Here is a 14,264-nt window from a genome sequence, read left to right as displayed (position 1 = left end):
TCTGCGTGTGGAACTTCAAGGGAAACGGTCGTATCTGATCCTCGCAGGGGGTGACGTGTGCCTGGCAGAGAGGCAGCCTCCCTCCCTAACCTGCTGTTCAAGGATTGCCGTGGACAGTTCCCTACATCTTCTGTTGACTGTAAATAGCCAACCCCGGTGGGGAAAATCCCTCTGCGGAGTCCTGCCGGCTCAGTTCAACACCAAACAAAAGTGACAGAACACAGCTCTTTCTGTCTTAAGCGGAAATAGTTAATGCCGTGGGAAATCACGATAAGACAAAATCCTGCCTTTATGGGCAAACAATGGAAGCCCGCTTCATGAGACCACCCAAGGTCCCAGAGAAAGTGGTTTTGAGAATTCAAGTCTTTCGGAGGGGCTAATGTGAAAGCAGCCGTAAATCACACTGATTCAAATGCCTCTGGTGGTTTATGGACAGACCTGACCCTATCTGCTTGATCCCTACAGGAGACGCCCTGTGACCTTCCTCGGGCTGAAATGTGACATAACCACCATCACGGTGAGCTGTTGACTTCATTCTGTATAATTACATGTCTAGAATCACTTACTAGGTCACACTGAAGTTTCTTAGGTGTTCTAGAAGGTTTGGGGACTTCTCGGTGGTGTTCAGTTTCAACCTGACTGATAAATTTAAGCTGCCTCTGCCGAATCCATTTTAAGAAAATCAGACAATACCTTCTCAAGTTAAAATGGCACAAAGTCAGAACAACCAGCCAGCTGCAAAGAGACCTTCATTATAGTGATGACAGTGAAAATAAGTTGTTTGTGTGGCTACAGGATCCTTCAGACCTCCAGTTAGAACCTCACAAGCTTTGAGTTGCTTTTCTCAGAGAGTTGAGGGCACCCACGAGCTCAACCAGTACGCGTGGATACAGGAAACGTCTACATGAGCCAAGGAGCTGGTGTGCGGGTGGCGGTATGGAAGAGGGACAGCAGCTAATGTCCTTCCCTCAGGGAATCTGTAGTGTCGTTTAACACCACAGACTAACCAGCGGAGAGAATATGGCGTCACTTTCAAATAACCTAATTTTTTCCAGGAAGTTTCAAGTCCTCTCTCAAAATCTAATAATAGCTTTAAAAGCTTTACTGAAGGGAAGGAAGGTCAGAAGCTGGGAAGGCAAGACGAAACTCTCACAGTGACCGATGTTGCTCTGTGGGAGTTTAGTCCACTCCTCTGCAGGAAAACAGTCTACTGACCTCTGGAAAGAATGAGTATAAAACTTCTCCTTTATTTTTCCCCTATTTATGTCAGGAAATGAAGGAGGCAAAAGAAGAGATCGTAATAAAATCTTGATGCCAAAGCTTCTCAAATAACTCAGAGCATTCTTCAGTAGTCTGACATGCCTGAGAAATAGAACCAGGTCACCAGGAAGGATTTCAAATCTCCCTCATGACATTTGAGGGGCCAGGGAGGGAGCGTTACACTGGAAGGATCAGAACTTAGGGAGACCCCCACGCGGAGAGCAAGAGGGGAAAACAAATTTGTATTCCCATCACCATTTTTTTCTTACTGGACATGTAAGTATGAATGAATACCAGATAACAATTTTATTCACATATAAAAAAGGGTATTACAAAACTATTTGTGTAAGAAAATGAAAATTTACAAATTTGTAAATTCCAGTATGCAAAATAGTAATGATGAAATCTAAATTGACTCAAGCTGGCGACCTTCAAGCAATGACGGACTCTTTTCTTTTTTCTTTTCTTCTTTCTTTTTTTTTACTAGCACAAACAGTAGAGCTTAACTAGATAATAGCAACATGAACACTTTATAGAGTACAAAAATCTATACTGGAAAAATATATTCCATATACACAAAATGAGAAAACCCATGCCTTTACATGGTTGTTCCCCAAATCCTCGTCTCATTCTTGTTGGTGGGTTTCTGCACCATTAGACGTCACACCGATTCTCACTCCCAGTCTCATTACCCGATGATGATTTCCCAGCACCCACGTGGGGAATCCGTGTGGGTGCTAGCGGGATATTCCGACTGTGGGAAACGCAGACGGGATTTTCCTCTCAGGTGTTTACCCAAAGTATAGAAGACTCTAGCATTATTGTATGTTTCTGTAGTCACTGGTGGTCAAGTGTGTTCATCCTGATAAAATAACCCAGGATTTTCCAAATGCAGCATCAGATGAAATTGATGTTTAACCCTCAGTATTTCCCTACTGATCGAAAGTGATGTTTCAGGGTTTGGGGGCCACAGTCTCATTCCCATCGATCCAGCCTTCTCTCCAGCAACTATACGTCTTTGAAGTCGAGGAGGGTTTCTACATGTGGAAAATATATTCAGGTCACCAGAAGGAGCACAACCCTGGCCTACTTTGATCATCCCTCTGTCAAAACAAAACGATCAGATTGCAAACAATGGCACACATATGTGAATTACAGGGAAACCACTCAAGGAAACTCCAGTGTGCATTTTCATGGACATCTTGTGGTCAAATCCTAAATACTGTACATGACTTTCCTGAAGCAACTCTCATAAGAGCTGGTGAGTTAATCAAAGTTGAAAAACCATTAGTTCATGCTACAAAAAAAAAAAAAAAAAAGGAGAAGAGGAAAAGCCAATCAGTTATGGCTGGGTATTAGATGCAGAAGGCTATGGGTTACCCTGAGACGACTCCAATTTCCTATTTTGGATAAAGGAACCGAGGTCACGAGAATCCACACACATTTGAACCTAAAACTGCAGCTAGATAACCTAGCCCAGCCACGAGGAAGAGGACTCATTAGATTTTCCTAAATACCCTGCAAAGAGTGGAAACACAGTTTCAAGAAGTGAGAAGATAAGTATGTCCTAAGATTTTTTTTTTTTTTTTTTTAATGCAGTTTAAACGTTAGGTAAGACACTGCTTTGGTTGGGGCAGTTGTGAAACAGAAGAATTTTAGTGCACTCAAACACAATGATGTTCTGTTTCTCTTTTAAGTGCAAGTGTGACAGAGCCAACGGTAATCAGTGAAAAGACAAAGGCCAGAGGTGATCATGCAGGTTCAAGTAGGAAACAAATCAATCCTCTTCTGGTAATTCCTCCCCAGGGCACGAAGAGTAACAGCAAACGAGCCATCCCCTGGTTCGTGACTGAACTGGGTTCATTTCTAGCTTAGCCGTAGAGAGAATTCTGGTGTGTAACTACCAAGCAGGTGAGGGATGGGGTGCCAGAATGAAGCACTTACACCCAGCCTCAGTGGCTGAGATAGGAGATCACGGTGGGAACGAAATGTACACGGTCGGAGGGAGCACCGTCGTACTTGGCCAGACTGCCTAAGGGGAATCACAAACTGTTCACCTACACGCCGTCTACAAATTGTGCTTTTTCTTTTTGTTCTACTGGGTAGTGCAGTCTCATGGGACTACCCGCACGGTGTTCCATCTTGGCGGCAGGGGAACCTGACATGTAGTTTCTAAAGCCCTTCGTGTCAGATAGGATGCGAAACAAACACAAAACCACAACCCAACTCACAGGTGCAGAGAACAGACTGGTGGTTGTCAGAGGCAGGACACTGGCGGGTGAGGAGGATGGGAAGGAAAAAAAAAAAGAACATTATCTTTACAAATACCACTTTTGTGTAAAGGACAGCTTCTGGATCTTTTGAGCCCAGTCACAGGGACAGAAGTAACAAATGCTTCCGATCGACTGATTTCCGCAGAAGTATGTTAATCAGTGCACACAAGTCTCTAGGATAGACGTGCTCAGTGGTTTGCAAGGCGGGTAATCAGTGAAAAGACCACGTTCCCAGCCTGGGCCCTCTCGATACTGGGTCTAGCAGGGCTCCTGAGACCGGTGGCCGAGGTTACTCGTGTCGACTCCAGCAAAGACTTGCTCTCCTCTGATTCCTAGTCGGGCCAGTTCACTTCACCGAACAGACCCATGATGTAGGCAGGTGGCGTGCAAGTCCGTTCTTACCTCCTAAACTAATCAGACGACGGAAACGTGAGCTTCCTCAAATACGCGTGCTCAGTTTGGAACCACTCTCCATAAAAACTAAGGAAACCAATCTGACGTTGACTTTTAACAGGATCAGCGGCTATGTGAAATTATTTCTGGAGAGCAAACGTCAGCGAAAACTTACACCCTGGGTCTTCAGTCTGGTGAGACCACATTCGCCATGCAAATACGCATGAATGCACTTCTGTTTCTTGTTACATGCTCATAATCTCGTAGGCTGCAAACTCAACCCATCAGTCTTTGAAGTCTCGCTTGCCGCATAGAAGCTTCTTGTTCAGGAAAGATGCAAAGTATCGTGAGTGCCTGGAGTCTTTGCTTGTTATTCCTTGACGTTTCAGCTTACAGCTGGTCTGGCTCAGAAGCAACTGGTTGAAAGGCTTAAAACGCCATCAGTTTGGTTCAGATTTATTTTCTTTCCCCCCAGAAGCCATGCAAGGTCCAGACAGCGCTCAGTCCATAAGCCCAAGCGGAGGAGTAAGTGCCTGCTGGGTTCCATCCGTATTCTTCTCCTGTAGAAAGAAGCAAGTCCTTTAAGCTTCCCAAAACAGCAACAGAAGGAGAGCTTGAAAAACAACCTCACGAACGAAAGCTGCTAAACTGGAATCATTCAAAATTATTGTACGTGACTTTTAACTAGGAGTACACATGAACTTGATAACATATAGACAAGCAGCTCATTCATGGTGTCTGAATATCCGGGTATCCACGTATTCTGAGAATACAGTAAAGATTTTATAACAACTCACAGCCCCTCAGCATTTCCAAACAACGCTGGAGAGGCGATCATGTGACCCACAGCCAACAACATGTATTAACATGTGATTCTTTGGCTGATTTCCAACCCCATTCAAATATTTAAAGTTTGTTTCTGTGTTGTGTTCTTGTAAAGCATTTGTAGGTAAAGATGTTAGGATCTGTTAGTCCCTTCTTTAAAAGAACAAAGATGATTAGTGAATAGTGACATTCTTATTCTTTGCGTTTAAAACTTCTGCTAAACCACTGGAGAAAGTTTAGAGATGGTTTAGAAAGGATTCCTCTTCTAACGATCTTCCTGGAAGGCTCACACTCTTTGCAGGGTAGATATCCTCAGCAAAGTGGCACCCTTAGATCTGTCCCTTATCACAGAAGGGCAGCGACCTGACTTCTGGAGGGATCGGCCAACTGCACTTTACTGCAGTGGATACAGCCAGATCCCAGGTCATATCTTTTTTTTTTTTTTTTAACCACTCCTCCTATTATTTTCTGTTGACATTTCCAATGATGGCTAAAAACATCACCCCCAAAAAAGCTTTTCCTGTAGGTAAACAGCCTGGCCTCATGCTCCCAAGTATCCTAGCAACTGATGTCCCAAATATCTTAGTCTGTTCCTCTTCTGGGGAGGTGTGTTTGGGAAAATTTGATTAGAATCGAGTCATTCAGACTCAAGAAGGTTCTCACACCTATTTACTTTATCCTGCACCGTAACTATCATCATCAGATTCTGGGTGGTCTTAAACCACCCACAAGAAAGCTACTGTGTAAAAGTACAGTTTTTGGAAACAAATGCATCATGCCTTAGCAATCTGAGCCTCACACCAAGCAAAGACAAAAGTGCCACTGTGCATTCTGTGGTATAGACGTGTATCCAATGGTCACGTCGCACGTCTTAACTTCCACAATGTTAAGTGTCAATTACATCTCAATACAGCTGAAGAGAAGGGGAGAATTGAGGCTAAAAAACTGAAAATATGAGTGAATTCCTAGATAAGAATTTCAAGTTCCATTGAAAAGATACAGAAATAAATCACTAAAAGGGGGGAGGCTATCTATAATGGCTACAGCTGTCCTTACGTGTTTTCCAAACAGGAATGCCGCGCTTTGCTGGATTACAAATGAGCCCATGGGCTCAAGGTGTTCAGTCAAGCTGACTAAACACAAACTCAAGGAACCGGAAGTCCTCTGGTTCATAATACCAAGCTGCTGAACGAAAATTCTTTATGTGAAGTAAGTATGTTCCCTACCTTGGAGAATCAGCTTGGTAAGAGGAAATCCGAATTGCCTTCTGGAATCTAATGGATTGAACAAAAACAGAACTAGTTGAGCTAAATCCTTGGTCGACCCTCGAAACTGAGAGGCTTAATCTCCCAAAGATGCGCAGTTGTGTCTCCCTCCTGGTTGCTTTTGAAGATTAAGGTTCACTCACTAAGCATCACACGTTCAGTAAGTGCAACCAAACATAAAGTGCTTTCCAGAACCTGGAAAAGATGATCTCTTAAATGGGCTCAAAATATTGTTGTTGGTTTTGGTTATAGGGAGAAAACTGAAATGATTCCCGTTTTAACAATTCCTCTCTTGAGTTCAGAATGTCTCGCTTATATTTACCAAATTATCCAGTGAGGGGACACATCTTGGAAAGCTAATAAAAACCTGTCATCACTAAATTACGTTGTGCGACCTGAACGGAATGTAACATTTTCCCATTCATTTTATACGTAATTATAACTTTCTTTTCATAATAATTTGGGTTGAAAGTATCTTTATGTAGATCACCACTACCTTGACAATGGTCTTTGAAAAGAAGTCAGTGCCATTATCTACACCAATCTTCTACACTAACCCATTTTACATTCACGTAGCTGTAATAATAATGCTTACCAGCATCCCCCCACCTCACCAACAATATAATCAGAAAAAAGGTAGAGAATGCTTTGGTTCTGACACCACTCGGCATCAAGACGCTTCACTCCTTAGTCTTCGAATTTACATCACAAAATTGGGTGTGAGCTACACAATAAGCTGAGCAGTACTTTTATTGGCTGGCAATGCTCTGGAAAACCCGCGGTAGTCACCGGGAGCACAATTCCAGCTACTCCATCTCGCCCCTGGCAACAGATACGTGGGGAAAGGTAGCAGACATTTGTGAAGGTCACACAAGCAAGTTCATGATCGAAACCAATTGACCTGATACACAAGAAGCTTGGACATCTTGTCATTTTAATATTTTAAGAATCCCAAGACTTTTAGAGTACTTGGAAAGGGCATCCGACTGGGAAGTTGGGGTTGGTGGCTAAAGGGGCGGGGTCTCTTTCTCCAAGCTGTTCTCTGCCTCTGTCACCTGCTCTCGGGACCTGTTCCCTCCTTCGGGCAGCTGGGTGTGCTCAGCCCCGAAGGTTTGTGAGCCATGGGGTCCATTCTTGGGACCTATGCAACTTGGCTAACTCTTAAGTCTTTTCTTATCAGGGAAGTCATAAAAATGACGGGACAGCTCAAAAGAACAAGGTCAGTAGACACCTTTCTCAGCTACAGAGGTATGTATTTTACATTTTAAATGCCTAATTGGTTTGCTTTTTCCTCCCTTATCTCTTCTGTATTTCCTTTATTTGGAGAGAAACCACCTTGTTTTTCTCCAAAGCCAACAAGTGTTTGCTGCATAGAGTTCCCTGTAAATTCTCTATAGAATTTTTTTGGTAGTTCAGAAAACAAAAAAAGTATTGCAGATTTAGATCAACGTATAACGTATGTGCTGTTCTTGAACACACCTCTATTCACACGTTGACTTTAGGCTGTGTGTAACGTAATTAGACAAGGACACATCACCTTGTGGGACACAGAGGCACGCGTCGAGAGTGCACCCGTGTGCCAGGACATTTTTCCCACAGGCTGTGTGTGCAGGCGGGGCCTTGTGGGGCCCGGGAGCCTTGCTGGTGCTGTGATTCTGCCCTTTTCTTTGAAGGCGGGCATCATTTTTCCGGAAGACTATTCCAACAGTGTATGTGCTTTCACATTAGGGAAATGTTTGCAGACCTCAAACCACGCTCGGGAAAGGCGACATCCTCGCCGAAGGGGAGAGCAGAGGTGGTGCCCGGGGATCCGTGATGCTTCTCTGCCTGCAGCCTTGCAGCAGGCCTGAAAGGCCCATCTCCCTGCAGTCGCCACCTCCCCGCACCCCTGATTTTAAACCCTTGGTTCTAGAAGGTTCGTAGGCAGTATTTGGACCCAGATCACAACCGGCAATTTCCAACGAAACCGATCAAAGCAGAGCAATCTCGAACACAACAGTGAACGAGAGAAACTCTGAGAGATCCAAGTTCCCATCAACCCGACGGTGAATGAAGTGCATTTCAGTACTGGGTGTAAAGCATCACAGGGAAAATAAAGGTGAGGGGTGGTTCACAAGACGTTCCGAGACGGACTCCTCTCTCTCAGCCAGGAGTGGAGCTAGGGGGTGCCGTGCTAAGTAGCTGGATTTATGAAGAATAAGAGAACACAGCTGCTCAGTATGGCCTTACAGGGTAGCTGTTAGTTAAACCAAGAAAAGACTCCCGAAATTCAATTTAAAACACATTCTCCAAACAGACGAGAACAAGAGGTTCCAGAAGATGGCAAAACCTTCTCATCGGGTCCCCCCACGTTCTACGGTGAGAGGAATCCCATCCCTCGGGCCTGGCACGAGTCGATGCCACGTCCTTACTGAGACCAGCCGCCGCCTTACCTGGAGGGACGTCTGAGCCGTCAGGCCGGTCATGTCGCCGCTCTCCTGATGCAGCTGCCTTCTGGCAGGCAGTGTAGCCTGAGTTAGCACTGATTCCGTCAGTGAGCTGTGAGGTCTAGAGAAATCAGCGGCGTCTGTCAAGTTTTCAGGACGAGCTTGAATTGGAAGAGCTCCACCAACCGAATCCTGACGACTGTCTGAATCCGAGGAGAACGAGCAGTGGTTTTCCGGACTGAGAGGATGAACGTCTTCTCCAGTGAGTTCAGGATCAGAGTCACAAAAAGAGATGTCGTCACCACAGACGGGGTTCTGCATCAGAGGCCAGGCATCTGAAAACTCGCCGCAGATGGACCTTGAAAGGGACCCGAAGAAAGTGGGCATGGTCTCCCCCACCGGACCTGCGTGTCTGAACACACATTCAAAAGATCTGTAACTCTATAGGGAGGAAAAAACACCACTACCGGGCAATACGCCGCCTCTGCTTTTAAGTTTTCTGGATGGAACAGCAACCGATGACGTCAGACTTCTAGTGTTTCCTTTGCCATAAACTTGCTTCAGTGAACTTACTTTAACACTGAAGTTTCATACCTACTTCTAATCAAGATCGTTATTCTTAACCCGATGTCTAAAATATGGTTTCCTGGTCTTAACTGAGTTTCTTGATGGCTATTCTGAAATTCTATGGGTAAATGACATGCTAACCGTTACTTACGGATGACGGAAGTGTCACGGATCACGGACAGGAGAAAAAAATGAAATGAATGGAGCATAACGCGTGAAGGACGCTGCACTGGGCATCAGTAGCCTTGAGAGACTTACTTATCTCTTGCCAAAGATTTGTCCCTCTCTGATGTCCAGAATGTCACGAATAACCTGCTTTCAATGATCTCTCATAGTTTCGCGGGAAAACTGGCAAATCAGTAGAGCGCATATCTGCACAAGGGGATATAGAATCACGCGGATTAAAAATACCGAGTTACCTCTCCTGAAGAGTGGTCTTGGAATGCACTCTACAGCCCAGAGTCACCCGGTCGATGCTGCAGGCCTCGTCACAGCACAGGGACGGAATCAAGTGAACCGGCCCTGGGAAAGTCAGCGGAGGCGTGAGACACGAGGCGTTCTTCCGGCAACTTTCTCTTTAACACCAGTTCGACGTTGCTGTGGAAAATCCAGCCATTTCCCCCCTTGGGTGACTTTTTTGGAGAAAGGAAATGCGAGGTTTCATTCTCTCCCTCTTTTGTTACCTCACAGAGATGAGCAAGCGCTTCTGTGAGGTACCTGGAGTGGCAGCCAAAGCCAGAGAGCCCGGAAGTGGCATGGGGGGCGCCTGGGGCCGGGAGTGGGGCGCTGTTGTTTAATGGGGACGGAGTTTCAGTTTGGGAAGGGGAAGGGGAAGGGGTTCTGGAGGTGGGTGGTGGCGGGGGTGGCACAGCGGTGGGAGTGTCCTTAATGCCACCGAACTGAACAGTTGATGTTAGACTGCTACATTTTATGTTATATATATTTTATTTTATTTTGTTCGTCTTGTATTACCCGTATTTATATTATTTCATTGCAGTTTAGCCCCAGTAGAACATACGGGTCTTGGGCCCTAGGATAAAATCGGCCATTTTATGGTACATACGTTTTACCACAAGAAAATGAGACTCGCGTGACGGTAGAGATAGCACGTTTCTGTTGAGTGGCCTGGAGGTACAGGACAGGGGCACAGAGATGTTCCCGCCCTCTCACACACAGACACACACGCACACACACACCACACATCTACACACACACCCCACACACATCCACATCACACACACAATTATTTTTTTACTGGTGAGAATGTAACATAAGAAATAACTAGATGTATGTACACAGCTTTACAAGCCATTTTGTTCAGTGAGGCAGCTTACATTTTTGGTTACAAAGATAATATGAGTTCACTGAAGAAAAAAATTATTTTAGGCAGAAGAGAGAGAGTATGAGTAGGGGAGACTGGTCGGGGGGGGGGGGGGGGGGGGGAGAGAGAGAGAGAATCCTTTTTAATGTTTATTTTTGAGAGACTGACAGAGCCTGAGCAAGGGAGGGGCAGAGAGAGAGGGAGACACGGAATCTGAAGCGGGCTCCAGGCTCCGAGCTGTCAGCATAGAGCCTGATGTGGGGCTCGAGCTCACGAACCGTGAGATCACGACCTGAGCCGAAATCGAGTTGGACGCTCAACCGAATGAGTTACCCAGGTGCCCCACAGGAAAAAAAAAAAAACTAAGAAGAGTGGGATTAGATAAGAAATTTACAAATAGAGATTACCCCATCCTGTAAACTGGAAATGAACACTGTCAACATTTGGCGAACAGCCTTCTGGACTTCTATTTACAAATATAATTCTGACTTTTATAGAACCACAAACATACTAAAGCATCTAAAAAAACACGCACACAGAAAAAGAAAAAGATGTGAAGAAATTATGTGTTTACATATATACATCTATACGTTTTTGCGTGTATCCAAAGTTTTCACGAGAAGTGACCTCTTTTATAAAAAGGAAAAAATATTGTGAAGTTACCGTTTTCCTTTTTTAAAACGAATGTTAAGTATTGACACGCAATTGCAAACCCGCACGCAGTAGGACAGATACCTGCACACCTCTGCCTAGACCTCTATCTGCGCATATGCTCCTCTGAGCACAGGGAACTCGCCCGGACCCACTGCCAATCAGCTCAGCAGGTCTGTGTCATGCTCACCGTGAGACGTTTCAAAATTATTTAAAAGTAAAAGGTACTGCCATTCCTTTTAGAAATGGCTGTTTCCTAGGGCTCAAGCAGTGAAAGTGCGAGGTAAGCCTGGAACTTACTTTGTGCCAGAAATTAAGAAAGCGCCAAGAGAATAATCAGGACGTGTCAAGATGACACATGAGCCACCCTGAAGGGACTTCCACTGGCCTAGGCTAGGAAATCGCGAGCGCCAAGGTAAGTAATGGTAGCAAAGGAGCATCAGCCGTGGAAGAGGGTCCAGGAGTCCATGCTAATTTGGGTCAATAAATAAATGGGGAAGGAGAAGTTCTTTCTTACCATAGGAAACCAGCTAATAAATGTGGAGAGAATGATGCAATTATGAAACCAGCATCATGGTAATGACTGATGCAGGTAAGAACCATCGGGGGATGCTAAACTCCGGGGTGCAAGTTTGGAGGGTAACGGGATATTTACATGGTCTCAGAGTCTCCCAGAAGGTATTTGTCAATTACACAGAGAACAACAATAATTTTACAGCAGCGAAAACCTGGCCGATGCCACCTTAACGAAGGGACCCAAATCAACCTGACCGGGAACGGGGCGGCTGCACAAGCTGTGGCTCCTGATACGGGGCACTGAGAAGGACACAGCATCACCTCTGCGGTACTTGGGAATCCAGTCGTCTGGAAACAGCAGACAAACACTGGCCTGTGTCCGTCAAAAAGAATGATGTCGGGGTGCCTGGGTGGCGCAGTCGGTTGAGCGTCCGACTTCAGCCCGGGTCACGATCTCGCGGTCCGTGAGTTCGAGCCCCGCGTCGGGCTCTGGGCTGACGGCTCGGAGCCTGGAGCCTGTTTCCGATTCTGTGTCTCCCTCTCTCTCTGCCCCTCCCCCGTTCATGCTCTGTCTCTCTCTGTCCCAAAAATAAATAAAAACGTTGAAAAAAAAAAATGATGTCATGACACAAAGATTAAGGACCTGTGCCAGATTAAAATCAGGTAACCCTAACCCTAACCCGGTCTAAGTGGGAAACGCTCAGCTTAAGGAGTGGCTCCAAGGCCATCGAGGTCTGCGGGAAACCCTGCCGTCCGTCTCCCTCCCTGCTGTTCTTCTTCAACGTTTTTATTTATTTTTGGGACAGACAGAGACAGAGCATGAAAGGGGCAGGGGCAGAGAGAGAGGGAGACACAGAATCGGAAACAGGCTCCAGGCTCCGAGCCATCAGCCCAGAGCCCGACGCGGGGCTCGAACTCACGGACCGTGAGATCGTGACCTGGCTGAAGTCGGACGCTTAACCGACTGCGCCACCCAGGCGCCCCCTTGCTGTTCTTTAAGAAATCCTGAAAGACATTCATGGACACCTCCAAGCTCGGCTTGAATCCACCAGACAAGACAGGATACACACTCCTACTCTACAAAAGGACCCTGTCAGTGGCTCCTGGGTGGCTCGGTCAGTTAAATGTCCGGCTTCGGCTTAGGTCATGATCTCGCGGTTCGTGAGTTCCAGCCCCACCTCGGGCTCTGTGCTGACAGCCTGTCGGCGCAGAGCCTGCCAAGGATCCCCTCGCCCCCTCTCTCCCTCGGCCCCTCCCCGGCTTGCGCTCTCTCAAAAATAAATAAACGTTTTGAAAAAAGGATTAACAGAAGGTTGACATTATTTTAACTCTATTGACCCAAAACAATAAAGGCAAATTAGCTTTTCAAAGTTGCTGAATAATTCTAGAATTTTAATGAGCTGCTTCTCTTCTTTTTAATATGTAAAAGGCCCAAAACACCAAAATCATCGGGAGACAGAGAATAACTTAACAAGACTAGCTGTAATTAGAAAACGAAGCAGAGCTCCTCAGCTGTGGGACAAACGGGGACAATTCCTTGCAGGGTCGGCGTCCCTGGGGTTCCCCTGACGGCCCCTTACCCGGCTGCACTTACCGCAGGTCTGGGCCGAGTCCCGGTGACACTTACAACACGGTCTGGGAGCAGATCCGTTGAGCTGAGGTCTGTCAAAACATGACAGTTCAGAACCGTTGTACTGAATGTCCTGTGCTCTCAGAGACCCTACAGGGGGCGAGAATTCGGTCAGTGGGGACCATTTCCTCCGTAAAGGAGCCCATGAACACCATATGCAGACATGCACCATTCTGGCCCTTGTCTTTCTGAAGAAAAAGGTGGCTAGCGTTCCCATCTAAAAATACTTCTCCTCCCACGGAGACACAAATACGAAGCAATTTGTCAAAGCTCACGCCATAGAGTACTTCTGTTGCCAGAACGAAGACCGACTTCCATTTTTGCCGAGAGGCATGGGACACGGCCGCCTTTCCCATGTCCTTCTACAGCGGTGCCCCTGGGGGACCGGGTGGCTGTGAGCCCGTTTCCACGTGTGCTCTGCCCCTTTCACAGCTCTCGACCATTGTCTTGGTCAAGGCCCCCGGGGAGGCTCGAGTGACCACGACGATAAACACACTTCACCCAGATGCTAAGGAACAGACAGAGCTCAACACTCACAGCTGGGTTTCTTCTCCATGAACTGCCTCTTACAATAGATGACACAGAGGACGAGCAGGGCCAGCAGGACGGTGGCCAGGGCGCTGCAGATCACGGCCGCCAGGGCTGTGTCCCGCGGGCTGGAGGCCGTGGACGGGATCTTCACGAGGTTGACCTTGCTGGTACCTGGAAACCACAGGAAGGGAATCAGCAGGCTCTCGACAACCCAGGAGACTCTGACGTTTCCACCCGACACGGTGGTTGCCTTTAAGAACGGCCTCCGTGCAAGGTAAGTAAGAGCCCAGAACACAGGGGGAGGGATTTCCAGATGGCTCGAGCGTTCCCACCTCCCGGGAGACTTCTTTAAAACTACACCTCCTCCCGGTAGCCTTCCCACAGCACTGTGGACGCACAACCTTCAACGCATCGTGTTGTCTGAATGTGCCTCTAGGCCCGCTGGGCCAGAGCTGCTGGGCAGCTGGAATTCTTCATCTTTCTGTGTCTCCCAGTAGTTGATGCAGAATTTGGCACATAGTAGGTATGTCACGATTGTTATTTAATTGGAACTGGACGACCTAGATTTTCAAACGGCCTGAATTAAGGCGTGCTTTTTGGGGCAAC

General features: G+C 46.5%; 1 protein-coding gene across 5 annotated transcripts in view; it reads right to left on the bottom strand.

Annotated features, from left to right (window-relative positions):
- Positions 1–1,543: 1,543 nt before the first annotated feature.
- Positions 1,544–14,264, bottom strand: part of TNFRSF19 (TNF receptor superfamily member 19) — a 93,571-nt gene continuing 80,850 nt past the window's right edge. For 3 of the 5 annotated variants that reach the window (XM_030307863.1, XM_030307853.1, XM_030307839.2), the window contains exons 6-10: positions 13,665–13,829; positions 13,092–13,217; positions 9,429–9,531; positions 8,449–8,854; positions 1,544–4,486 (exon numbers count right to left, since the gene is read on the bottom strand). In XM_030307863.1, coding sequence (XP_030163723.1) covers positions 4,427–4,486; positions 8,449–8,854; positions 9,429–9,531; positions 13,092–13,217; positions 13,665–13,829 — 860 coding nt within the window. In that variant the 3' untranslated portion in view covers positions 1,544–4,426. Of the gene's footprint in view, positions 4,487–5,977; positions 6,026–8,448; positions 8,855–9,428; positions 9,532–13,091; positions 13,218–13,664; positions 13,830–14,264 lie in introns of all 5 variants that reach the window. The other 2 variants (XM_030307842.1, XM_030307845.1) reach the window with 2 other exon arrangements.

This window comes from Lynx canadensis, chromosome A1, assembly GCF_007474595.2.
Source record: "Lynx canadensis isolate LIC74 chromosome A1, mLynCan4.pri.v2, whole genome shotgun sequence".
NCBI lineage: Eukaryota > Metazoa > Chordata > Mammalia > Carnivora > Felidae > Lynx > Lynx canadensis.
This window is presented reverse-complemented; position numbering and strand designations above follow the sequence as displayed.